Below are 26,736 nucleotides of genomic sequence, written 5' to 3'. Positions count from 1 at the left end.
GCCCTGGATGGATGAGACCCTGCTCGGCTCTCCATTTTCCATCTCCTCCTCTGCCTGCCTCTCTTTAGCGGCTCACCTGCAGGGAGACCACCTTCCATCTGCAGAGAAGCAGCCCCCCAACTGAGAAAGGAGGCCTGGGAGCTCCAAGAGCCCCACTTAAGAAAAGTCGGCTCCCTGCTTCTGGCTTCAGCCCCAGATGGTTCAGAATTCAGTATCAAGCAAGAGACCAGCAGGCAGGACTTGGCCTTCCTTCTCCCTGGCTTGGTCTCTAACCCCCTAATTGGGAAGCCACTCCTCTGCCCCCCACATCTCAGGAAACACACCCCACTTCATGAAGCTTTTTAAATCCCAGGGGCCCCCACTTTCCCCCCTCCCCCACCCACTGCAGAAGCTATTTTTATAATGAAAATCTAACGCTTAGGACAATAAATAAGCTATTTCTTAGCAGCAGCGGCAACAGTTTCTTCCCCCACCCCAACCCCAACATGTTGTGGAATATATACAGCCCCCCCCTGTCATCCTGGTGTGAGTCAAGGGAGGGAAGCGGTTGGGAGGTCCAGTCCCAGGAGACACCAGGCACTGAGCCATCCTCCTTCTCCCAACACAGAGGGGGAGCTCGTGCCTCCCATGTGCCCATCCTTCAAACTGGGCATCTTGTTGTCTGTCCAGTACCAGAGCAAAAGCCTGAAAGGGGCATCAGCCTCCAGAGGAAATGCAGCTCCACCTCTTGGCTTCTGCAGGCATTTTAGGGACCTCCAAAGGAAGAGGCCCTTTTAGTGGATGGGGAACCTGCTGCCTTGCCTTTCGCTCCTCTGCCAGGTATAGAGGTGCGGGGGGGGGACACGGGGAGAGCTTTCACCAGCACCATCCAGCAGCCAGCCATGGCAGCAGGGTCTCCAGGGTTCATGGTGTGCAACTCTTGGTGGGCGCTGGGGAGGTGCAGAGAAGCTGGCACCCGCCTGCCCACCTCTCCCTCCTTCACACTCCTCCTGCCCCGCCCCAGCCTTAGCTGAGGACATCCAGGTAGACAGGGGGCGCCTTGACCAGGGTCTGCAGCTGGCTGTGGATGTCCTTCATGCTCTGCCGCTGCTGCGGCTCTCTCTGCCAGCAGCTCTGCATGATGTCGTAGACCTCCGAGGGGCACGTCCGGGGTCTCTCCAGCTCACGCCCCTGGGTGATGCATTCAATAGCCTGGGGTGGGGAGGGGGAGAAGGGGGGAAGATGGAGGGTGGAACTCAGGCATTTGCCCCTGAGAGAGACATGACTGCCTTCTCTGCTCTGGCTGGGCTCTGCCTCCGTTTCTTCCTGTCCAAAATGAAAGGAACTTCTCAGCTTGCTCAGCCAATGCCCACGGATGGGCAAATTAGGATGCCCCACTGAAGGCCGTTGGAACTTAAACTGGGTGCCCAAGTGAGAAGGCCCTGGACTGTTGGGGTGGGTGGGAGATGGGCTGTTAGCTCTCCTAAAAGGCTTCCAGGTTTACCAAGATGCTTGAAATCCTCTGAACCTGAATTAATCTGTGGGTCTTCCTAGCCTGACCTGTATGCTGTGTTTTGGCTTCCTCAGAGTTCAGAGGTGGCTCACAGGGCTGGCAGGGAGGAGACGCAGATTCCTCCCTCCCTCTTATGGGAGGGGGTGCAGCTGAAATCACAAATGCATGATTGCTAGACAGTCACAAACAGGGCAATGGCACTACGGAGTTTCAGAACCTGTATAGAGGGGACTCTATGATGTCATGACTGCTGGTGGTGGGAAAAGACCATGGTTCCCTATACTGTACACTTTTTCCTAACTGCATTTTGCTCTTCTCCAGACACCAATCTTCCTTTTGAACTGGACTATGGATTCAAGCATTATTCTCTGCCTAATTTTTATCACTGTATCTGTTGAATCCTGGCATTTGACGTGAGTAAACTTTGTATTTTTCTTGTTTGCTAAACCATCTGGGAGTGATTTCTTTGTTAAAAGGGAAACATAAAACAGAGAGAAGATAATCCAAGTCTGCCAAAAGCATGCTTGGATATCATAATTGTTCTAGAAGGTTATGCAACCTTGTCCTAATAGCTTCTAGAGATAAGCTACATACAGATGGTGATTTTTAACTCTGCTGAAATAGATATTTGCATTTGCACACAAGTAAGGGAGGATAATTACTAAATAAAATATCCTCTCCTACTCATCTAAATCCATCCAACACCTCTGTCCTTGAAAAGCATCTTTGAAAAGATGAGGCTAGCTCTACACACACACACACACACACACACACACACACACAGCTCTCTCTGCCTGCATGACTCTTCCTCTGCCCCACCCTTTACCTCCGTGTTGGAGAGTTGGTACCAGGGCTGCTTCCCATAGGTGAAAATCTCCCAGAGGACCACCCCGAAGCTCCAGATGTCACTCTCTGTTGTGAATTTCCGGTACAGGATGCTCTCTGGGGGCATCCAGCGGATGGGCAGCATTGTCCGGCCCCCAACCTGTGCAGGAGGCAAAATGGGCAGAGGGTCAGCAGGAGGGAGAAAATGAAAGGGGGATGATGAGGACAAAGAGGAGGAACTGGGACTGTGAGGAAGGCACAAGTGAGCCCCCCACCCCACCCAATCCCTTGTATCTTAGCAAAAGTCTGGAGCAGAAAGCAGGCAGGCCATCATCCGCCAGGTGCAGTTGGTGAGCAATGCCAACTGTCAGCTCTCTTGAAGGGCCAGGCCAAGCCATTGGGCTACCTGAGCAAAGGACAAGATGGCCACCCCCTCCCCTATTCTGCATCCAGAAACTGGCTGGACAGGCAGGTGAGGCTGAGCTCCAGGAACGGTAGCAGCAGCCGTCTAGCTTGTGGGAGATGGGGCAGGGCAGGCTGTGAGGCACACATAGCCCCCATCCTCAGAAGGCAATGGCTGGGGTGGGGGGCTAAAGAGGAGCAGCAGCCAAGGAGGGGTTGCCAGAGCCAGCTGCTTGAGCTAGGTAGTTGTCTCACTCTGCTACTTCCAGGCAGGCAGCTCTTTCTGGATAGCCAAAGGAGAGAGATCCCCTCCTAGGTCCACCATGGACCTCGCCTGCTGGAAGAGCCTCCCCACTTCCTTGCAAATGGATGGTGGAGAACCCTCCCTCCCTTGCAGCAGGAGTCCGTACTGGGCCCGGCCTTTGCGGAGAGGTCCGGTCTCAAACACTCAGTCCCGACTTCGGAGAGTTCCTGTAAGAGCACTTAAGGGGAAGCCTTTGCTACTCGGCTTCTCCAGGCATTGGGAAGCCAGGAACTTTCCAGTCTGCTTCCTGCTCAGACTTTCCCCACAACTGCTCTTCTCCCCCCACTCCACCCCGCTTTTAATTAACCGTTTAATGGCAGCTCCCCTCCCTGCCTGCCAGGCCTCCCATCCTTCCACCGGCTAAGTGCTCCAAGGTTTTTTTCCATTGTAGGCCCCATTAAAAATGAATAGGGGTCCAGGGCAGAAGCTAAAAGGGAAAAAGATAATTGGGAGTGGCCCCTTTGGACTCCCGGCCTGTCAGGGAGGTGAATCCCTTCAGAGCCCTTGAGGGAAAAGTGGTCAGGAGCCCCTGGGAGCCCTCCAGGAGGGGACCAACTTGAGCCAGCCAGGAAGAAAACCGTGTGTGTGTGTTTCCTGCTGGCGAGCTCTGGCCTTCACTATCTTCACCAGAGTGGATGAGCCATGACCCACTGAGGCTGCTGTTGCTGCTGCTGCTGGGGAGACCTCAGGCAGAGAAACAGCCTCTCTGCAGGGGCCTCCTAAGAGAAGAGGGGGTGGAAGGGAGGGATTGGCAGAGTGGAAGCCAAGGATGCAAGTCAGAGGAGGAGGAAGACAAAGCGGCAGGATCTGGAATGGAAAGGCCCCTGCCTGGCAGAGGAGACTCTGGCAAAGGCTGCAGAGGGAGGGTGCCTGGCCCTCAGAGACCGTTTCCCTTCCGCACTTACCCGGTAGTAGTCGGTGCTGTAGATGTCCCTGGACATGCCAAAGTCCCCAATCTTCACCACCAGGTTGTGGCCCACCAGGCAGTTCCGCGTTGCCAGGTCCCGGTGGACAAAGTGCAGGGAGGCCAAGTAGACCATCCCAGAGGCGATCTGAGTGGCCACCTGCAGCATCTGGCCAAGGTTCAGCTGGCCAAAAGACTGTCCATTCCCATTGTCCAGGATCTTGGCATCAGGTCCGTGGGACCTGCAGGGAAGGAGGGTCAAATGCCAAGGCAGTGGATCACACCCACACCCACACTGGGTAGAACCTTAGTGGCTGCTTGGACATGGGGCATGCACACAGTTCATTCCTCAATGCAGATTTGGTTGTACAGCACTAAAAGTGAACCTCAGTTTAGTTTCCTGGCTTGTGGGCTACATGTCTGAAGTGACCAAAGGCCGTCAGATGAAGTTGCCAGCATTTCCGTTAAGCGCCTTACTCTCCAGCGTGTGGCTGCACCTGCTGCCTATGCAAATGGGTGCTTGGTGACCCTGGAGAGAATGGGAGGTGGGCAAGAGGGTGGCAAATGGGTTCCCCTGTGTGCCAGGAGGGTCACGCTCGCTCTGGAGAGGAGAAGACCAGACCAAAAGGGGCCCCCTCTCCCAGCTCTTGTTCCCCAGCCACTAGCCAGCCAGGAGCCCCCCCCCCCGGGAAGCCCACCAGGGGCCAGGCATGAAGGTGGAGGGCAGGGCCCCAAGGTGGTCTTGCCCTTTCCTCACTTGACGCTAAGCCTGGCAGACAATGGCAGGTGAAGTGGCTGCGGCAATGAGCCCAGGTCTCCCGTAAAGCGCAGCCATTAATGCCAAGTCTCATAACCATAAGCGCCCCATCCGTGCGTCTCTGAGCCTGTCCTGGGGATGCTAATCGGGGCCGTTGGCAGCTCCTGTCTATTGGCAATACCTGGGGGGCCAATCGAAAGAGACTCTGCTTATTCCAGCTGATGGCCAATCCCCCTCAATTTGAGCCTCTCAGACAGCTAATCTAATCAATATTGCAAGGGAAGATTGCATTAGCTGGGGGAGGGGGACGTCTAAGCTGCTGCTGCAGTAATGGAGTGGGGGAGGGGGAGCGGGAGGCGGCATTCGGGGAGGTGGGGGTGACTCTGAGAAGAGGATCAGGCTGGGACATTTCAGTGCAGCAACAACAACAACAAAAGGAAGAGGGAAGGAAAGTCTCTTTGCAGGGGCGTCTGGGAGGAGACGGAAGAGGCACCTCTGCCCAGTCCAGGTGCACACCAAGCAGGTGCCAGTCTCTGTGCAAGGTACCCTTGGAGCAAAGGTGGGAAAGCTGGACTGCACGTCCAGCATCTTTGGGCAGCTGCTGCAGAGCTCAGGCAACTGTTGACGTTGCACAAGCTTCTGGCTCACCAGCTGGGGGGGCGGGGTCTGTGGGTTATTTAAGCTCTTGGCTCATCCATGGACACTTGACCCTGGACTGTGAGGGAGTGTGCGCACTTGTGCAAGAGAGAGACACTGGGTTGTTGCTGCTGGGGACAGCCCAAGACATTTTGGCACCTGAGGCAAACCACCAAATGGAATCTCCCTCCATGCCAGGGAAGAAGGAGTGTGGAAATATCTACATCAGGAACAACGGGCCAATAAAGATCCACATTGGGATCTGGTGCCGCTGTGGATCCTGCTGCCCTCATCTCACAGGTGGACCAGCCCTGGTTGCCTCCAGGGTCCTACACTGAGCAAACACATTGAAATCAGTGGCTGCGGATAACTTCAGCCTGTTGATTTCTAGGCCTGCAGTGAGCAGGACTTGGCTGGATGCGATCCTGTGTGCTTGCATCTAATGCCCATGCTTGGGGTGTATTGCAGCCCAGGCGCCTGGGCAGCTTCTCTCCCTCAGCCTAAGGCTCCTTTTGTGCTGAACCAAGAGAGAGGGGCAGAAAGAGCTGGCATGTCCAGGACACTCTGGCCTGTGTGGGCTGAAGGACTGCTACGGGATGCTGAAAAATGGCCAGGTCTCAAAAAGGGCACCAATGTATCACCCTATTGCACTTGTGCTTTGGCATTTGCACTGCATTCCAGCCTATTTCTGGGCCCATCTCAAACTGTTGGTGCTAGTCTAAGTGGGTCAGTCTCTTCTTCCATAGACCTGCCTGGTCCATAAGACCATCTGCAGAGACACGCCCCCAAGAGGGGAGGCAGGGGGCTCCTGTACAGTGGTGGTGCCAGTTATCGACTGCCCCTGCCCCACCATGAGGGGCCCACATTGTGGTCTTTCTTATGCCGGATGAAAAGCTTTCTCATTTCCCAGTCTTCCTGGTTTTAAAGACACATCCTAGTGGCTTTTAGACATCAGGAGCTAGTGGCTTCATTTCAATGTTGTTTTAACCAGTGTTTGAGTTTGGGCTCATGTTGCCTTCTTACATTTTATGGGTTTGTTCCTAAATTGTATGCTGCCAAAAAGAAAGAAAGAAAGAAGTATTGCTGATGGGCATTGGAAACTTGTGCTATAAACAAAATGGCTGGGGAAACCCAGCCAGGTGGACGGGGTATAAGTAATGAATTATTCTTATTCTTATTCTTATTCTTATTCTTATAAAATGAAACAAGAACACCGAAGCTGCCACCACGTCCAGCAGGGTCTGGCCCCCTCCCTCCGGCCTTGCCAGCCCAGTGCTCCCTCCCTGCAGTCAGCCAACCTGAGGAAGCGGTTGAGGTCTCCGTGCTTCATGTACTCAAAGACCATGACGAGGGGCTCCCCGTCAGTGCAGACCCCGTAGAACTTGACGATGTGCTCATGCTGCAGGACTGTCAGCAGCTCTGCTTCACGCTGGAAGTCCAGGCGGGCGTTCTCTGTGGCTTCCTTCAGGGTCTGGAGAAGGAAGGTGAGCTGGGTTCATTACAGGAGCAGCAGCAAGAGGAGGCTCTGCTGCAAGGGCAGGAAGGGCACAGCGCCGGAGGGAGTGGGGGACTCAACCATCTCACTCTCGAGGCAGAGATGCACAGGCCTGAACAATTTAGCTGGTGGGAACCCCAGCTTGAAGTTCATGGCAACTGGACAAACACTTTGGAAAACCTGCCCTGAATTTAGGGAGAACTGCCACCCTCGCCTGCCTTGCCTCTCCGAGGAGGGGGCCAGGGGTCCATTCGGCTCACCTTGACGGCCACCAGCATCTTCTCCTGAACAGAGCTGAGGTTGTAGCACTCAGCCAGGAAGACTTTGCCAAAGGCTCCCTCTCCCAGCTCCCACTTCAGGACGATGTCCCTGCGCTTGATGTGGTGGACACCTGTGCGGAGGAGAAAGGGAGCTCTGAGTCCAAAGTGGGAGGCCGAGAGAAACTCTCATGGGGTATGCAGAGCTCTTGAGGATCCCACCTTGGCTAACCTGCCCCATGGCCTGGCTCTCAGATACTGGCACAGGAGAGGATGACAGAGCAGACAGGGCTGCCTGCCATCTAAAGGGTCAAGTGGGGGGGCATGAGGATGCCCTGCTATTTGTTCCACCGGCTAAATCCCTTTGCAGTGGGACTTTGGGGGTATATACGCAGCTCCCGCTGGGCTTACATTGCAGCCCCCTCCCCTATCCTAGACACGCTCCATTGCCACACTGCCCCCCCCTTTCCAGCAAAATCTGCCTATGCATTGAAATACCCACATGAAGGCCCCACCCCCGCAGAAGAATTGCTCCATCCATGGGGCAATCCAGGCACTCACAGGCATTGCAAAAGTACTGGGGGTTCTCGATGAAGTTGGTCTTGAGGGCGTCCAGCTTGCTCTCCGCAGAGGAAAGGGGGCTGCTGCCCCAGTTCATGAACTGCAGGGATATGGCCAGGTCATCCTCTTGCGCCAACACAGCTGACCCTGTGAGATGGAAGCCATGAGACTCTGACGCAGGCACCTTCCGCCCCAGGGCAGGCCAGATGGGGTGGGGTGTTCAAAACCTCAGGTCTCTGCCTGGAAAAACAATGAGTGTGCCTACCTGGGGAGGAAGGTCTCCTGTGCTGAAAAATGCTATGCGCACACAGAGTTTTATCCCACATTCCCACCATCCCAAGTGCCACAGAAGAAGCAAAATAAAAAATGCTTTTGGCATGCCCATAAATTCCCTTGTGGAGGGTGGGGGTGGGGCTCATGTGTTGCACAATAAATTTTAGAGTAACAACTGAGGTCAGGCAGGAAGTTGTCTTCCCTGTGGAATCAGTGCTGGGATAGAGCTCACCTTGCCCAGTAAATCCCCCTGGGGGAACCAGTGAGGCCTCTCCCTCTGCCCTCCAGCCCTAGGCCAGGGACCAAGGCACATGGGGGGGGGCTTCACACAAGGGAAGCTCCCTGCAAACCCTGCCTCCTGGGCTGCTGGGCAGGTGGGCCTCCTGGATGCTTTTAGCCTGATGGTAGTCCGCTTCTGCGGGCCCACGAAATGCTCAAGGCAAGGCGGCAAAGGGAGCAGGAGCCCCTCCTACTCCCCCCTCCCTTCGCTGCTCTGAGTGGGAGGCATTGGCAAGGGAGCAGTAACCGGAGCGTTTAAGCCTCCAGTAATTACCGTGAGAGGGTCCATAACCAGCAAGCCTTCCCCCCCATGCATCTTCATCAACGTCAGGGCAAGGATGCCTGGCTGCAGGAGCCTGGCAGGAGGGGGGGGAGGTGGGGAGAGAAAGTGACTCGAGATCTATAGGGCTGGTGGCTGGGGAGTTGGCAGGGATGGGGGGGCTCCAAAGGCAGAGAAAAGCCTGGAGAGTCAACCTAAGAGTCAGGCAAATGGCATGTGCAAAAAGGCAGCCTCCTCTTCCAGGATAGGGGACCAGATCCACCCCACAGAAAGGAGCAATAGGAAGCCACTGGGCTCCATCCTGCTCTGCATTCTAGCAGGGAAGCCAGCAGGGATTGAGCTCGGGACCTACCATGGAGTTCCAGCCTTTCTTCCTAGAAAGACCCTGCAGGCCTCTCTGGCATCTGACTCTCTGTCAGCTCTCCCCACTTGTAAGCTGCCCCCCATGGCCAGTGTTAGAAACTGGGGTAGGAATGCTAGGATCCATGTGACCCGTGGGACCTAGGTTGTGGGCATCAAAACAAAATGTCTAGGTGCCTTTTTTCTTTTTTTGCTGCCACACTACCAGACCAGGCAGCCCTGCAGCAAAAAATAAAGATGCTGAGGGTGAATCGGGGGGGTCTGCAGAGGAGCATGGCAGCCAAATAGGTGTCTTTTGCTACTGCTCTACCCTGCCAAACACCTGGCAGTGCGGCAGCAAAAACTATGTGTTGTGTTGTGTTGTTGTGTTGTGTTTTGCTGCCAGGTGAATCAGAGGGTCTGCTATGTCTTTTGCTGCTGCTGTGCCCGGCAGACCCGCTGACTGCAACCAGGCAGCTGGAGATGCTGGGCATCTCCACCCAGTCACAAAAGGCCAGTTGCCAGTTGCAAAATGCGCCTGGCACCTGGCTAATTTCAAACACTGCCCACGCCCGCCCCAGCGACCAGCAGATGTTCCCTCTGTGAGGCTGGAGGTCAGAGCAGGCAGCCATCATCATGGGAAGCTGAGCATCTTTCCCCACAGGCTGGAATTCTGTCGATGAACCTTCCACCCACCCAACACCGTTTGATTTTTGCCACATTTCCCTTCGATCTGTATCTCTTTCAGCCAGTGCTCACTTCACCAGCACCCAGAAACTCACACAAACCCCGGTGCTCTGAATGCAGCCCTCTCCGTCTGGGGGCACTGTGGTGGGGGTGGGGCACAATGAAGAGGCTGGTCTTGCAGCCCACCCTCAGTTCAGTACACACAGGCCCATCCACCCAGCCTCCGCCATCCAAGGCCGGCAGGTAGCCAGTCCAACTGGGCGGGGGCTCTGAGCTCTGCCCCTGCTGCTGCTGCTGTGACATCTGGCCGCACAACAACAAGTGTCTGCTTCTCTGCCCCCCCCTCTCCTCACCCCTCCCTTCTGCCATTCCTGCCCCCCTGGGGGTGATCCAGGCAGATCAAACCCATTTACAGCCTGAATCAATTCCAGCAGTGAATTAGCAGCTGATGCCTGCCTGAAGGGGGAGGGGGAGGGAGGCTAATGAAATGGGGGAGGAGATGGAGGGAACCAGCTCAGCCTCCACCACCTTCCATTCCCCAAGCGGGGTGCAGCTCCCTTGCTCCCCGCAGCACAATAATTTAGGTGGCCAAGGAAGGGTGGAGGTAGCCACTGCAGACTGTGTGGTTGGGAAAGGTCCACAATGAAATCTCAGAGAGGCCAAAGTTGGGGGTGGGGAGAAGCACAGCTTCTCATGGAAAGTGGTGGGGGAACACCCACCCGCCCCGGGATTTGGTTGCTCCTGCTTCCCCCTGTCCTTCCAAAGACCAGGTGTTGGTATAACAAAGGTCAGGGCTCTGATTAGTATCTATTTTGCCACAATAGCTCAGTGGAACCTCCAGCTTCAGAGATAGTCTATCTTTTGAGCTCCAGTTGCAGGACAATAAGGGGGGCTTCTGTCTCTTCAAGCATTTCTCATGGGCTTCCCAAAAGCACCAGAGGAAAGCAGGTGCTAGCCCTGTGCTTACAATACGGCTCCCTAGAGCTTCCTCTGGGTCCCTTCCCCACTGTGAGCCCTCCTGACACAGGAAGGAGAACTGCCCCGTCCTCCTGGCTCCACTGGCACAACAGAAGCCTTTTGTTTGGGTGCTGAGCAAGACCCCTGGTCCCGTTAGCAGCTGGCAAAGGGGGTGGAGAGGAGGGAGGCACCTACACCTCAGAGGCCGAGCAGGAGAAGGGCTGAGGGGGCTTACGGTTAATTCCGAACTTGGAGTGCTGCCCACACTTGTTGAGGATGATCAGCATGATGGAGAGGAAGAGGCAGGCACAGACTGCCAGGACCACGGCCACCGAGATCTGGAGGAGGAACAAGGGAACCATCAGTACCCCAGAAAAGCCAAAGGGTCCATCCAACCACAGTGGCCAACCAGGTGCAGGAAACTGGGTGCATGAGCAGCCCTCTCCCTGCCAGTGGGTCAGATGGGAGGAGCTGCAAAAAAGCCCTTCAATGGCCATCTGGCCTCAAGGCCCAAAGGAGCAGGCAGAGCTGACAGCACACCAGAGCCGGGCAATTTCCGTCCTGTGTCCAGGAACTCCTGCCTGTGGCCTGCTTTGTTGTCACTTTGCACATGCTCAAAGGCATGCCTTCCTTTAACATCAGCTCAAATGTTCTCGGGTGCGCATTTCCCCACCGGCCTGCTTAGCTCATATGAAGCCCTGGGTGAGATCCATGTGCCCAACTGGCAAAGCTGGACGGGCCGCTCTGTAGCCATGTCTCCACCACCACTTATGTAAGCGCAGACCTGTGCCCACTCGCCCCACACAGCTGGTCCCCAGGCCTCACCCCAATGGTGTGCTCCTCAGGAGTCTCCACTGGCCCTTCACGCTCAGTGCTGTTCATGTCACCTTTTCCTGGGGGCAAAAGAAGAAGCAGGAGAGGGAGGTTACGCCGTTCGCTCAGACTTCACATGGAAGCCTCCAGGATGCAACCCAGATGGCCCCACATCTGTCAGGGGCCTCCTTGGGGTCTGCCTCTCCTGGCACAGATGCCCCCTGGCTAAGATGGACGAGACAAGGCACAAAGACAGTTTTGCCGCTCCTGAACTCCAAAGCTGCAGCTCAGTGGCTCATTTCTCATGCTGAGGTAGGTGTCCTCCCCCCACCCCCATCTAGGGTGTTCTGTGGCCCCCTTCTCCCCCCAGCCCTGTTGCAAAGGGACCTGCACATTCTTCCCAAATACTTACCCACTGGTGATAGGGAGACTAAGGCAGCAGTAAAAAGAAATAAGAGGAGGGAGACCTCAGTTAGCCTCTGGAGGCCACAGTTGCAGACACCCCACCCCTTGGTGACCCACAAGCACAGTTGAGGAGTGAGGGAGCTGGTGTGGCTGAGCCCCATGCCCGCCATAGGTGTTTCTGCCCCATTTCCCCCATCCAGACCAAAAGAGGGATCTTTTCTCCAAAGCCAGTGCAGCAGCCAGGAGCCGACTGCAGCAGCACGGCAGGCCCTTCCACCTCCTCCTCTGGTTTTAAGGCAAGCTTTGGGGTCACCTCACAGGAGAGAGCCCCGTACCAGGAATGGGATCCTCTGGACGAATGCCCACCCCAGGGGGGTCCATGAAGTGCTGGTAAGTGGTGCAGGAGTCGTTGCCCAGCTCGTTGCGCACCAGCAGTGTGTAGTTGCCATTGGAGACGTGCGTGGGGTTGTCGAAGTTCAGGCACCCATGGACCTTTGTGGTGTTCTTCTCCTCGGAGAAGAAGATGGTGTACATGAAGTCATTCTCATGCAGGGCTTCGCCGTCCAGCTGCCACCAGATGTGGGGCGTGGGGTTGCCGTTCACAATGAAGGGGATGCAGTCCTTGTGGAACTGCCGCAGGACAGAGCCCACCTCAACAATCACGGCAGGAACTGGGGAGACAGCGGGGGGGGGGAGAGCCCGAGCCTTTGAGGTGGGAGCAGCCACTGTGCCCACCTCCTCTCCTGGGACCCCGGGGGAGGGGCTTCCAGGCAGGGGGTTTAATATTGCAAATGGGTCAACCAGGCCTCATGCGTGGGGATTGTAAGCCACAGCAAGAGCACATGTTGGATTGAATGGGGATGGAGGGGGAGAGAACTTTGGATGCTGGCAATATTTTTGTGTCTGTATGAGCAGGATCCCTCCCACCTGGAAGCCCCTTAAACCCAGATCTAACTGCTGGATGAAGAGTTAAGCCAGAATTATGGGATCAGCCCAGTGACATTTTATGTTTTGTATTTCTGTTTCGTTCTTGATTTTTTTTAAAAAAAGGATTGTTACACTGTGTGTGTGTGTGTGTCCCAGGCCATATCATTTATTTATTTTAACCTCTCATTTGCATGAAGCTCCCTGCAAGAGCCCCATGTCATTCTTATGTCTGCTTTCTCCAATTGCAAAGAGCTTTTCATGTAGGGGAACATTTTAAAAAGTCACTCCCCTCCAAGACTTAGCCTGAAAAAAAGAGCGGCACCTCATTCTGCTGCATGTTTCAAGGTAGCCACACGTACCCTGCCCTAGGAGCCGATTCTCTGTCAGACCCCAGCAGCCAGAAATAGCCCTTTGAGTCTCAAAGGGGCCCTCAGACCAGCAGGCACTTCTCCAGGCTGGCTGGATGCACCCTAGAAATGGCCCTAGAGCCACCAGCCCCCTCCCCTCCCCTGGAAGGGCAGCTGGTGCTGGACACCCACTCAGCCTGGGAGGGAGGCCCCTCCCAGAGGGAAAAGACCAAGAAGGCTGCAGGAGACAGATGAACTCTCTTACACGTCACATTCAGCTGGGCCACAGCCTCTGCAAGTCCAGCTTCGTTCTCTGCCTGGCAGGTGATATTCTGGAGGTTGAAGTCAGAGGAGACGTTCCAGATCTGCAGCTGGAGTTCAGACTCAGACTTCTGCATGGACAGATGAGATGCTCACATTGAACATGTGGCTGAACCAATGAAGTTGGATAGAGAAAGGCTGGTCACACACTACAGCCCCCCCCCAGTCCCCGCCCTCCAAGCCCTGCTATAAAGCTTGGAGTGACTGAGGGATAATCAGCTTCCTAGAGGAGGTCAGTCAGTCATGGACTGGACTTTGCCTGTTTAGCCCCTGTCCCCCCAGTTATTTCCATCTCTTTCTTGTGGTGCTTCAAAGGCCCAACCAGCACTGGAATAAGAGGCACCCCCAATTCCTGTTCTCCTCCCTGGCACATGGTGGCCTCTAGGGACAAGGCCACTTGCCCATCCAGGTTGGTGCTTGCCTGGGTGATGCGGGGAGGAAGGTCCATCCAGACGTTCGGCAGCAACCAGCGCACATCTGGCCGTGGCTCTCCAGTGAAGTTGCAGGTCAGGGTGACGCTCTCTCCCTCTCCCAAGGGCACCTGGTTGTACTCAATCCAGACCCGCGGGAATTCTACTCCAAGAGAAGGGACAGAGCAGAGGTGGCTGAAGGCAGGCTCTGGCCAGCAACATCCTGCCCCAGGGAGGAAGCTGCCTGGTGGCTCAGATGGGCCCCCAGATGTGGAACAAAACAGGGGCCATGGGAGATGGCAGAGAGGGCCCCACACAGCTCCTTACTCACTCACCACAGCCTGCAATGGTCATGTTAGCCACAGGGATCACCTTCTTGCCCTCTGCCACACAGTGAAGGGACTGGTTGCCCAAGGACTCGGCCTGCCTGCTCTCCTGCCACACCTGCAGCCACCGGAGGCGGCAGGTGCACTGGAGAGGGTTCCCAATCAGCACCCTGTGGGTGGGGGGGAAGAAAGGGGGAAGGTCACGGGCAGTTCAGACTCAGGCAGTGGCCCCAAACTCTGAATGACAAGCTCTACCAAACCCTGCAGAAAACCTTGAAGAGGAGGTGTGGCCATCCCAAGAGCATCCGTTTCCTCATTAAAAAACAAAAAGACCCCACCAGTTTCTAGCCCTTTGGGGAGGTTTAAAAACACGGCATGAGTGCCCCCTGGCCCTGTTGCAAGAGCTGTTTTATCCTAGCCAGAAATAGGAGGACAAAAGTCAGCTTCCTCTCCCCTCTCCTCTTAACATGAAGTGGATCTTTAGAACTGCATCTTGGGACAGGACAGAACTTGGGGTCATTATTCCAAATTAATGAAGCCAGAAGAAAGCAAGGGCACCACCAGGAGGGAGCTGGCGGATGACTTGGCCTGGAGAGATTCACAGCTGCAGCCCATGCAGAGACATGGATGGGGTGGGAGCAGCGGGAGGGAGGGCACTTCCTTCTGCAGGTGTAGGAATCATAGAATTGTAAATTTGGAGGGAACTGCAATCCCCTGCAAAAAAGGAGTTTGTCAGGCATTTTACACCAGCTGAAATTCTCCTTTCCACCAAAGGAGCAGGAGTCCACCCAACATTGCATCTTTTCAGCTTGCCACCCAGCCACCACTGACCACAGTGACTACCAGGGAAGGGTGCCTCAGTTTCTCTCCAGCAACATGATTCAAGTGGCCACAAGGGTGTTTAAGCCCTTGAAACCTTGAGGTCAGGATGCTTGCAAAGCACCAGAGCACAGTCTCTCGCTTCCCTCCTGATGCTTCCTATGAACAAATCAGCAGAGCTGCCCCCTCTTCCCCCTTGAAAAAGACCTCAAAACCTCAGTAGCACCGGCAGGAGGGCACTACATGTGGGAAAGGGGTTTGGCCCTGAAGCACCACAGCTCTCCCAAATGCCCGTCCAGAAGGGGCCAATGGGAGGAGACTTACAGCTCCTGGAGATGGAGGTGGTGGAAGAGCCTCCAGGACAGGAAGCGCAGCTGGTTGTAGGCCAGGTTCCTGCAAGGGGACAGAGAGAAAGAGAAGCCTTGTTTGCCTTGGGATGGGCCTCTGCCTGTCTCTGCTAGTGTATGACAGGCAGAAGTTAAACAGGTGCAGGGTCTCCTGGCTGAAACTGCCCCAGGTACCGCCACCAGAAGAATTGTTAACTGCAGGCCAGCTCTCTCTCTGCTGCAGTGATTGTGTTGCTGAGAGAACCTAGGAAACAGGCCCGGGCTGAACCTTGGATGCCTGGGAGCAACGCTCCCCTCTCTTTAGAGCCTTGCAGGCTCCCTACTGGATCAGGCCAAGGGAGCCCATCTAATCCAGCCTCCTGTCCTCACAGTGGCCAGCCAGAAGCCTCCAAGCAGGACCCGATTGCAACACAAACACTCCCCTCTGCGGGTTCCAGCAACTGGGATTCAGAAGCATTTGCTGCCTCTGACTGTGGAGGCAGAGCATGGCCATTGTGACTAGTAGCCCTAGGGAGCTTTTTCTTCTCTATGAATTTGTCCAGTCCCCTGCTAAAGCCCTCCTGGCTGATAGCCATCATTTCAGCCAGGATCTTAACAAGGAAAGCCCAAAGAGCAGGAAGCCAGTTTCAGCCCCCCTCCCACCCCAGCTGATCTCCCAGGGCCAACAATGTTCCTCTGAGCCCCATAGAGGATCTGGGCAGGAAGTTGGGGGGTGGGGTGGGGTGGGCTGCCAGCCGCTGGCCATGAGCTGCATGGGAGCAAATCAATATCCCCGTGTTGTACAGGGACATTAACACTAATTATGATAAACAGTGTCCTCCCAGCCCAGGGCTGCAACGAACATGCCGGGGAGAGCAGGGAGAGGAAAGCTGGAGGTGGGGGCAGTCAGGGAGGAGGAGGCTGGGGTCTCCATCCACTCCATGTCCATGGTCTGTGGGGGAGAAACAGCTTGTTTGGGGAGGGGGCTGTTCTTGGATGAGGGGTGGGGTGGCCACACTTTGTCCCACTGTATCCCTTATATGTGGGGCAGCCCCTCACCACAAAGACAGAGCTGACACCTGCTTCGGCAAACTGGCTATAGCCAGGGTCCACCCTGCCTGTTGACTGGCCATGGCTCAGCCTGCCTGTCAAGCATTTGCCCAGACCAGACTGGGAGGCCACATGGGGCAAAGGGCCCTCAGGGGCCAGGGGCCTGCTCTTGGTGACTTTCCTCTGATCAACCTGCCCTCCATCTCTACTGGGGCAAAGAAGTGCCTCGGAAGGTGCTGGAGAGGGGAGAGAGGTTTGCATTTGAGGGAGGGGCTTCCTGCAAGCCTCACAGGAGGGGGAGGAGATACGACTGGAGACCCTGAGTGGGAGCAGAAGACAGTCAGGTTCTTGAGAGGGGAGCCCTGGCGATGGGCTGCCTTCCCTTCTTCACCTCCACCATAGCAAAGTTCATCTGCCCAGCAGTTTCCTGCTGCCTCCATCCATGTCACCACAATCCCAAAATAGAACAACTTGCTAAGCAAGTCTCCAGTACTGAGCCTGAAGAACAGGAGCTCGCATGGCCCCACCCCAACTGACGTTACAAGCAAGGAAATTGGGAGTGGAAGGGGAATCACAAGGTAGGTGGCTGAAATTCCCAGAAACAACCCCAAGAATTTGGTGGTGGCTGCTCCTTTGCAGCCTGAGGGGGAAATGAAGGCCCAGGGCAGAGGAGCCCAAGCAGTCCTGTCCTCCCCACAAAGAGGCACAGTCTGCCCTGCACTGCGCAATGCAAAGGTGTGGACTTGGGAAGTGCTTGTGGCTGAGGAGCCAGGTACTTACACATGCGTCAGGTTCAGGCTGCCTTTGAAGGTGTCTGGTGCAATGAACTGCAGCTGCGTCCTTGAAATGGTTCTGCAACAAATGAGCAAAGTCAGTCGGAGCGCAGCTGGCCAGGAAGCCGCCACCCCACGAAACCCAAAGTCTTCGTTGCAGTGGCCTGTTTTTGCTGCAGCAACACTTCTGTACCTCCATGCCTGTCTGGGCCCAGGAAGGCAGTGCCACCTCAGGAGAGGCAATGGCCAAATGTCCCTGGCCTCAGCAGGATGGAGCACAGGATGGAGGCAGGCCAGTCGCAGACGGGTGGAGTGGAGAGTGCTCCTGACAGTGGGGCTCCTGAAGCCATAGTAGAGTCCTTGCCATGTCAGGGGGGCTGGCAAGAGGGCAGGTGGTGCTGTGTGGAGGTGGGGGTGGTGAGGCTCTTCCATGGGGCTCTCTGCCCTCACCTTAGAAAATGACACTAGAGGAATTTTCACCCTCAGCAATGGGAGGAAATTTCCCAAGACAGGTAGGAATATGGGGCAGGGTGAGGCTGTTCACTCTCTCCTCTCTGCAACCCGGCCCTGACATCATTCCCAAGAAACAGGTGCCTCCAGTGAAGTGTCTCTGAAGCCCACCTGTGCTTCAGAGAGACCTCATGGACCCTCAGGCTTAGGCACCTGCCCTGAACAGGAGGAGCCCTGGAGGAGCCCTGGGGCACCTGTGCCAGGGCTCCTCCTGTTTGCTCAGCATTGGGGGGGAAAGCATTTCCTTCCCCTTCCTCCAAAGCTGCCTGAAACGGTGCCCAAAGGAGAACCCTCCCCAACCACACACTTCCAGCCGCCTCCTTGGCCTCCTCACAGACCCGCCAACCGGAGCACCAAGCAGCCAAGGGACTCACAGGTTCTTCAGCTCTCGAGGATTCTTCATGTCATCCTGAGTCAAGTTTGTCAGAGTAATCTGGTTCTCAATGACTCTGTGAAGGAGAGGAGCCTGTCAAGCCATATTCACGCTGTGTCATGCTTAAATGCTTGCCTAATAAAAAGTCTGAATAAACATTCTTTCTGCAGCACCCCGTGGGGCTCAGAAGCCCAGTTATGTCACCCCTGGCCTGCTCCCCCTTGCACCAGAGCTGCTGAAACAGCTTATCCAGAGAAGGCCTGTGTACACATTCAGGCTTGTCCCCCCCCCAAAAAAAGTCTGTTCACTGTGAAGTTGTCAAATTTTAGTTTATGGTTTATTTTTATTTTATTTTTACTTGAAAGAAAACTAAAAAACCATTTATGTCCTAATAAGGCCATTTTACTAAGAAGAGGGGAAAGCAACCAGCAAGAAATTGAGCCTGAAGGGAAACATAGGAAGCCATTACCTTGTACAGTGGAACCTCGGGTTACATACGCTTCAAGTTACAGACGCTTCAGGTTACAGACTCCGCTAACCCAGAAATAGTACCTCGGGTTAAGAACTTTGCTTCAGGGTGAGAACAGAAATCGTGCTCCAGCGGTGCGGCAGCAGCAGGAGGCCCCATTAGCTAAAGTGGTGCTTCAGGTTAAGAACAGTTTTAGGTTAAGAACGGACCTCCGGAACGAATTAAGTACTTAACCCGAGGTACCACTGTACTGAGTTAGACTGAATTGGTCCATCTAACACAGCATTGCCTACACTGACTGGCAGCAGTTCTTCAGGAGTTGCATCCAACACTGATTCTGCTCAGAGTAAACCAATTGTAATAAATGGACAGTAGTAACTCTGGTGCATTCATTTCAGAGGGTCTGCTCTGAGAAGAACTTTGTTGGCTACAACCTCATTTTTTGAGAAGCTGGGAAATGGTTGTGGAGCTTTCTGCTCTGGTCACTGAGCTGTGTGGATCTTCCTTTCCTGGCACTGCCTCTTCTTTCCCCGCCCAGCACCCCTGCAGCCTTGCCAGCTTCTCCTTTAGCTCCCTCTGCAAGCACAAGGCAGCCCCCTCAGCTGTTGTGAACAGGCAAAGGCTGCATGAAGTGAAGGGAGGAGAGAAGAAGAGGCTTCAATTTCAAGACTGGCTGGTGGGGGCGGGGCAGACACGGACCCCTTGGCTCTGTTGTGACAGACAGGCTGGGAACCGCAACAGAGCAGAGGATGCCCCTTGAGGTATTTCACTCGCACCCAGGTCAACCTCCACTGCAGTCTCTCCAGAAAACATCCCACGAGTATTGGGTCAAAAGAAGCCCAGTGGGGCTTTGGCAATGCCCTGGGATGGACAGGCCTGCTGCAGCAGATGCTGCAGTTGCCCAATGGAAGCCCATAGGATGTGGCCTGACAGTTTCCCTCACAAATTGCAGAATCGCACCCAGAATCTTACAAGAGAAGTGGATAGAGATCTGCTGTTTGCTTATTCAGATAAGTCTGTTCCACAGAGCTGCCCTTGCATCTCTTGCTGTTAGTGCGATGATCATTATTCCCATTTGGGGATGGGAGGAGCAGTCCACACTTTCTCCCTTGCACCTTTTCTGATCACGCTGTGAGGCGTGAAGGCTGCTCTCTGCAAGACCCTTTCCACCTGGCCAAGGGGATGGGGCCCAGACTCACCCAGCTCTACTCGAGAGGCCCTGGGAGACCGGAGGGACATCACTATGCCTGACAACAAATCCTAATTATTGGATTCTTTTGCCCTATCTTTTTGTGCTTGCCAAACAGCTGTGTCATGCTTATAATATTTTATTCTCTTGTTAATTATGCTGTTTTAAATGTGCATTTTATATTTGAAATGTTTAAGATTTTGTTTTTGTTTTGTGTTAAATATGTATTCTGTAGTTGACTTCCTTTGTAATGTTTTATTTTGAAATCTTTGAGATGATATTTTAGTCTCCTGTTAATTGTGTTGCTTTGACTGTGTAATTTATATTTTACTTTCTTCAGAAATGTTTGATTCTGCATTGTTTTGTTGATGTTTAATATGCTGTAAACCGCTTTGAGATTTTTCTTAAAAATATAAAGCGGTATAGAAATGATGAAATAATAATAATAATAATAATAATAATAATAATAATAATAATAATAATTCAGTAATAGTAACAACAACAACAACAACAACAACAACAACAACAACAACAACAAAAGCTGATTCACTGGTGACCCACCCAAAAGTGGTCCCAGTGGCTGCTTGGATGCAGTTTAGGCCACAACACACTCTTTGAGCTTCCCTGGATAGAAAGCGGTTTCTAGTCTAACTTATTCAAGCATATTAGAGAACTTGAAGTTGCTTAAGGAATAGGGGGCAGCAGAAAAATCCCAGAGCACCCTTCACAGCACCTTCAAGTGGGCAGGGATTTCTAAGAGAAAAGGCAAGCCTCTTTAAATCATGTTCTGCTTCTGGTGCCACATGTGACTAATGGTCACTGGCATGACTAGTCGTCTCCCGCCTGTGAATGGGAGTGGCATCGCCCACATTTGCCCAGCCTGCAGCTGGCGTCTGTCCTCCATAGATCTTCCAGGAATGTTTCTCCCAGCCACAACCAGTGGGGGATAATTGATGGACCCTTGGAGAGAAGATTGTAATGGCCCATCAGCTGCCCTCCATTTATAGCACAGAAGATGGAGAAGAGCTATTAGCAAAGTCTCTGACAAGGAGGCCTCAGGGGCTGCAGCATCAGGGCAGGGGGACCTCTACACCCCTGAACAGCCAAGTCAGATGCAGATCACACACTCGCACACTCCCTTCCTCGCTCCTGCAAATAAGTCTTTGTGTTGCTGCACCTAGAAAGGAGTTGGGCTGGCTGGCCACAGCCCTACAAGAGGCTGAATTTTCTAGTGTTCTTCAGGTGTGCATGTAGGTGAGCTCCTTATATGTCCATTAAGGTGGTGTGCAAAATTCGCCAATTTAAGGGTGAACAGAATACCTATACAAGTCAAACTGGACAGCTGGCATGGTTACAACCTCCAGTTCTAAAATCAGCATGATAATGATTAACTTTTCTCAGGTGGCTTTCCCTAGAAAGCACAAATATTAATGCACACAGATTTCCAGTCTGCTGAAATCATACATTAAACAGTTTTCAGCTCTTTCATTATAAAGAATAAAATCTAACCTAAGGGAAAACATGACAAAAGCTATTGAGGTGTCGTCTTTTAAAATCCTTGAGGGTGTTCCAATAAGAGCAGTTTCCAATTTGAATTTGTTTGAATATAACGCACGCCAAAGCTGCAGTTCTCTGCACATTTACCCAGAGTGCTTTCCATTGAAATAATTTTACTTTTCTGAGTAGAAGGAACCCCACAGGGATCGCACGGGTCCCGGGGGTGGTGCACTCCCCCCACACTCCTCTTCCTCTGCCAGTGTCTCCTCCTGGATCCTTTGCTGTCACTTGGTGGTGTGGAGTGCCTTCCATCAGCTTCGGCTGGTGGTCCAGCTGGTAACCTCTAGGTTAGATTATTCTGCAGTGTATTACACATAAGGCTACCACTTAAGATAGTTCAGAAGCTTCAACTAGTGCAGAATTCAGCAACTAGGTTGCTCATCTGGTCAAGATCCCTTCTCTTGATATGAATCTACTCAGACCCTGAGCTCATCATCTGAGGCCCTTCTTCATGTGCTACCTCTGCAAGAGGTGGGTGGCAACGTGAGAATGGGCCTTTTCTGCAATGGCTCCCCATTTTGTGGAATGTTCTTCCCATGGAGGCTTGCCTGGCACCTTCATTACATATCTTTAGGTGCCAGGTGAAAATGTTTCTCTTTAACCATATAAATTCTTCTTCTTCTTTTTCCCAGGCCTTGGACTGATTAACATTCTGTGGCCTTTTAAATGTTTTTGTGGGAGGGAGAGGGGTTATTGGTTTGTTTTTGTTTATGTTTCATTATGTATTTTGTGTTCTCATTTAGTATTTTTATGCTGTGGACTGCCCTATCATCTTTGGATGAAGGGCAGTATACACATTTTTAATAATAATAATAATAATAATTGAAAAAGGCAGGGGTGGGGGCCCTGTTCTTCTCACCCTCCACTCCATACCTTCCCTTTGACAAAGACAGCACAAATACTTGGGGAGTGGGGGTTCAGAGTTTCTAAGATAGTTCAAAAAAACTGGTGTATTGGGTATCCTGAAAGCTCTGTGGTCAGCTTGGGCAAAAACTGAGAATTCACTTTTGGGAAATGTATTCATGACATTTTTATGCTGCCTGATAAATTGACATTCACAGGGGAGGACACTTATAAGTAAAAACAATTAAAATCCAAACAACATTTTAAAGCGAGAGGTAGAAAATCTACAGCAACACATCCAAACCATTTAGTGCATCCATCAAATTAAAAATGGGATCACATCTCTTGAGTTATTTGAAAGACCTGGGAGAACAGAAAGGCCTTCGTCTGGTACAAAAAGGACTAAAGAAATAGCTACAATTAAAAGGTGGAATGAAGTTTGTAATAAACAGGAATTGTGATTTCTTATTTCTGTGCTATTCTGCCCCCACAAAGGTGTTGGGCCTGTCTTACAAAGGTCCTTCTAGCAGCCAATTCATCTGCCTCCTCTTTGTCCCAGGCACCTGCAAATCAGAGGCGGACTGTTTCTGGACTCAGAGGATGCATTGAGGGGCCATCTCTGATATCCCTCTGGAATTTATGGGATGCATTTGAAATGTGTACTAAGTCTTTGGCTGTTGCCACATCTTGTATGAGGGACTTCCATAGGTTCTTATGGGTGTGTGAAGAATTTATTCTACCTAGTACAATTGTCAAACAAGGTGAAGCCACCTGTTAATTAGTCTTTTCTCTAAACTGCAACACCCCCACCCCAGCCTTCCTCTGTGCAGAAAGTGCTCCAGCCCAGAGATTGTTTTGGTTGTGCCTTTCCAGCTTGCTTTGTGTTCTCTCCTTCTGGAGCCATGACTGGGCATGGGATAACCAGAATCACTGCACCACAGATAGATAGCATGGTGTTTGTTCTGCCTGTTGGACTGTCAGCGCCATCCTTAACTATTCCCATTGCCGACACTGCCTCTTTCACAACCCCATTAAACTGAGCAGCCCCATCCCCCTTGCACTCTTGGACTAACTGAGACACAGTTAGGCTACCATCTTCAGCACGCCAGCATTAAAACAGTTCACAGAGGGAGAGTTTTGGATGCCAAGCTGGGATGAAGGCGAGAGGAATGGGGACTCCTCTAGCATCCTTCCCTGGGTGGTTTTTCCAGGAAACAGCCTCTCTCTCTCTCTCTCTCTCTCTCTCTCTCTCTCTCTCTCTCTCTCTCTCTCTCTCTCAACAGGCAGGGCTGACGCACTTTCCCATCCCGGCAGCAAAGGGCGAGGTGGGGGCAACACTCCTCAGGGGAGTCAGAGTTGCCCGCAAACACATCGTGAGCAGCCAGGCTAGTTCCTGGACCTGAGCTGGCATCAGCCAGGGAGTCTCTAGGAAAAGGATCGGCAGCCTTGAGGCCCAGACGGGCTCCCAGTACGACGACTGGGACCAGGAGGAGCAAAAGAGCAGCGCATTTCATTGAGCAATATTACTTATCACACTGTGAAGTAATATTGGCTAGGGAAGCTAATGTGCTTGGGCGGTAGTGGATCCTGGATGTTGTCTGCAGATGTTGCACAGCTACAGCCACTAGGCATGCCTCCCCCCTCCCCAGCAGCCGTTGCCATGTCCTGCTGCTTCCTACCCTTTACCTTCCTACCGCTCGGCCAGCCTATCACTGCCCTTTGCTCAGGAGCCCCAGAGTATTTGGAGACTGCGGCTTCTCCCGCCTCTGTCCGTCCCTCGGCCGCTGGCCGGCCGCCCTCCCCCAGTGAAGAAGCCAGGCCGGCTCTGCCTGCCTCTGTCCGGCTCGCCCCTAGCTGGGCTTAACCGCAGGTCCCTCTTGAGGCCGGTTTATGACGGACAGAAGCGCAGCCAGGGTTAAATATCCGCAGCAGTCCCCATCCAAGTCCCAGTGTAAAGAAGTGGCTTGGAAAGGCTCGCTGACATCCTCCGACTGCAGGGCTGCCGGTCCACCTCTGAGCTGCTCTGGAAGCGCTCCTGGCCGAAAGAGACGCAGCCATAATCCGAGGGCCGCAGCGAGCAGGTCGAAGCTGCTCCTCGCTTGGCCAGAATAATAGATTCGTAGAATCGCAAAGTTAGAAGGGACCCCGAGGGTCATCTAGTCCAACCCCTGCAATGCAGGAATCTCAGCTAAAGCATCCATGACAAATGGCCTTTCGACCTCTGTTTAAAAACTTCTAACACCTTCGAGGAAGTCCACTGTCGAACAACTCTTCCCATCTGAAAGTTCGTCCTGATGTTTAGTCGGAATCTCCTTCCTGTAACTTGAATCCATTGGTTCGGGTCCTAGCCTCCGGAGCAGGGAAAAACAAGGCAGGAGAAGAGGCACCTCGGCAGAGAGGGCAGCACCAGGCATGCACGCACGCACGCAATAGCCTCTCTCGGCCCCTAGTACTCTGCTCACTGTCCCACTTGCCCCAATTCAGCTTTCTCAGTTTCTGTCTGCGTATTGCGAGCCTCTCCTGAGTTTTGCTACCATGTCGGAATGAGCATCCCGTGCCTTTAAGCGTGGGCATTGCACACGCAGGGGTTTCTTCGCGAGGGGGGAAAGTGGAGCTTCGATGTCGTGGGCCGCCCCGCCCCGCCCCCCGTTATCCCATACAAGGATGTGCATGTTGTATAGGAGAAGAAAGGTGCGTGTGTGCTTGGAGGGAGGGAGACGCCTGCGAACATGGTAGGAGAGGAGAGAGCGCACCTGTTTGCGCAAAGGGACAGATCACTTTAAGTGCCCCCCCCCCGCAATCCCAATTCCAAGTAGGCTGCATTCGCTTTTTCCAACAGGAGTTGCGATTTTGGTCCAATAATAAAAAGCTTAAACCTATTCTTTGATGTTAAGATAATGCTATTCAGAAGATGTAATAGAAAATTACTGTTTCATGCCGGTTCTATTTCCATTCAAGGAAGTGCTCAGTGGAGGCGCCTACCCAGGGTGAGCGCCTTCCTAAATAGTGCTGTTCTTTGGTGGCATTTTGGTTCTGGGTTCTCCACCCCTTAAAGATTTCACATGGGGGGTCATCATTGGGTAGAGGCTTATTCACACTCATCTTGTGCTGTAAGAGCATGCAGTGGGTCAAGATGTGCATACACTTGCCCCCCAACCATATTGTATAGACGTTTATTTAGGGTATGTGTGTACATCTCTGATTTTTAAAAAATAAGACACAACTTAGATGCTAGATTTGCATTCTCTCACTTTTAGGAAGATCCCTTAAACCTCTACCGGCTCCCTGTGATCCTAGAGATGTTTTCTCCCAGCTTGCTTTGCAAGAAATGTGTCAGTCAGAGGTCCAAATTCTCTGGAGGCAAAGGCACCCCGACTTCGGCTGTGCCCTTCTACTAGGAACTCATGGAGGAGTTAGGCAGGAGTTGCAGAACCCCGCCCATCCCGTCCCCATCATACCTACCCTACAGGCAGCCGCCCCCGGGCAACACTCACATTTCTGTGAAGTTCTCCAAGCCCCGCAGCTGCGCCAAGTTCTGGATGGTGTTGGGCTCCTGGCAGAACAAGGTGTTCATGTAGCACCTGCACTGCTCCAGGCAGGGCGAGGCGGCGCTCCGAGGCAGGAGCAACCCGGCCAGGCAGAGGAGCATCCCTGCACAGCCCCAGAACATCCTTCGTCCACGGAGAGGCATCCTCGGCTGTCGGCTCAGAAAGCCCCGCGGCTCCCCATCCGCTACCACCTAACCGAGCATCCTCGTCCGGCCCGGTTCTGCTCTCTCGCTGAGCCTCTTCCTTTCTTGTAAGTCATGGACCATATGCACGCACTCTCTCTCATACACACAATTGCTCATTTCCCAACCTCAGAGGGCGGAGTTTGCTCCAAGTCCTCCTCCAACAACACAGAACCCCTCCCTCTCCAAGCGAGTGACCTCTTGTCTCAGTGGACACAGCAGCGAGAGCAATGGCCACGTGGATGTGCCTCTTCTCCCCCTGGAGCACAGAGGAAGGGAGAGGAGCTTCTGTGGCCCCAGCAGCCTCCTTCCAGGGTGCCCTTCTCGCCGGTGGTCGCGGTTGGCCCTAGTGCCGGGTGGGAGCTTGGAAGGAGCGCGCGCGAGAGAGAGCAAGACCATCACCGCCTGCGGGAAAGCTGCTGGAACTCAAGCCGCCTTTGAACCAGCACAGACGTGACTCCTTGCATGCTCAGAGACTATTTCTTTTTTGTTACCGGAAACTCAAGTTGTAAAGAGTGGAATGGACACCAAGCTCACCCCGCTCTCCCCACGATGCATGAGTATCACTTTCGGCCGCCGCGGCTTAACAATGCCTTCATGTGAGAAGCAGCACCGGGCTGCTGGAAGCAGTTCTGCAGACCCTTGCGCTCGTGGCCAGGGGGTGTCAGGAAGGAAACTGTGGAGACTCAGGGACACTGCGAGAGGAGCTGAAATGCAGGACCTAAAGGGATAGAAGTAGGAGCAGCAGTGTCGGCAGAAAAGGAGGTTTGGGGCGGGGGTGGTGGTAGAAGAGACAAACTGGTTGGGGAAGACAGGTGCCTTCAGGTGGGGGAATCTTTAGGGATGCAGAAAAACTTGGAGGCTGAGCTGCAGAGCGGAGAGGAGTTGGGAGAGGAAGGTTCCCTCTCATGTTGGGGTGTGGCTCCTGTTGGGGGGGTGTATGGCTCTGGAAGGTGCAGACTCCTCCCTCTCCTTAATGGTTATGGGCCTTAGGACATCTGTTCCTTGCCAGTTTCAGCTCCTTCTGTGCCCCCTCCCTTGCCCTCAGGGCTGCCAAGAGATTAGCAAATCGATTGATTAACTGCCCAGCATCTAACTGA

General features: G+C 53.5%; 1 protein-coding gene across 1 annotated transcript; it reads right to left on the bottom strand.

The window, feature by feature from the left end:
* Window positions 1-388: 388 nt before the first annotated feature.
* On the bottom strand, window positions 389-25,754 carry NTRK1 (neurotrophic receptor tyrosine kinase 1). The gene is made up of 16 exons (XM_053368956.1): window positions 25,401-25,754; window positions 17,850-17,924; window positions 16,973-17,044; window positions 15,141-15,209; window positions 14,007-14,167; window positions 13,683-13,834; window positions 13,206-13,332; window positions 12,002-12,337; window positions 11,274-11,341; window positions 10,684-10,786; window positions 7,634-7,780; window positions 7,076-7,206; window positions 6,619-6,791; window positions 3,929-4,169; window positions 2,319-2,477; window positions 389-1,191 (listed from the first exon to the last, which is right to left on the bottom strand). The coding sequence occupies exons 1-16, from the start codon at window positions 25,595-25,597 to the stop codon at window positions 1,006-1,008; spliced, it is 2,397 nt and encodes a 798-aa protein (XP_053224931.1). The 5' UTR covers window positions 25,598-25,754; the 3' UTR covers window positions 389-1,005.
* Window positions 25,755-26,736: the final 982 nt, after the last annotated feature.

Source organism: Podarcis raffonei, chromosome 16 (genome assembly GCF_027172205.1).
Source record: "Podarcis raffonei isolate rPodRaf1 chromosome 16, rPodRaf1.pri, whole genome shotgun sequence".
NCBI classification, from domain to species: Eukaryota; Metazoa; Chordata; class Lepidosauria; order Squamata; family Lacertidae; genus Podarcis; species Podarcis raffonei.
This window is presented reverse-complemented; position numbering and strand designations above follow the sequence as displayed.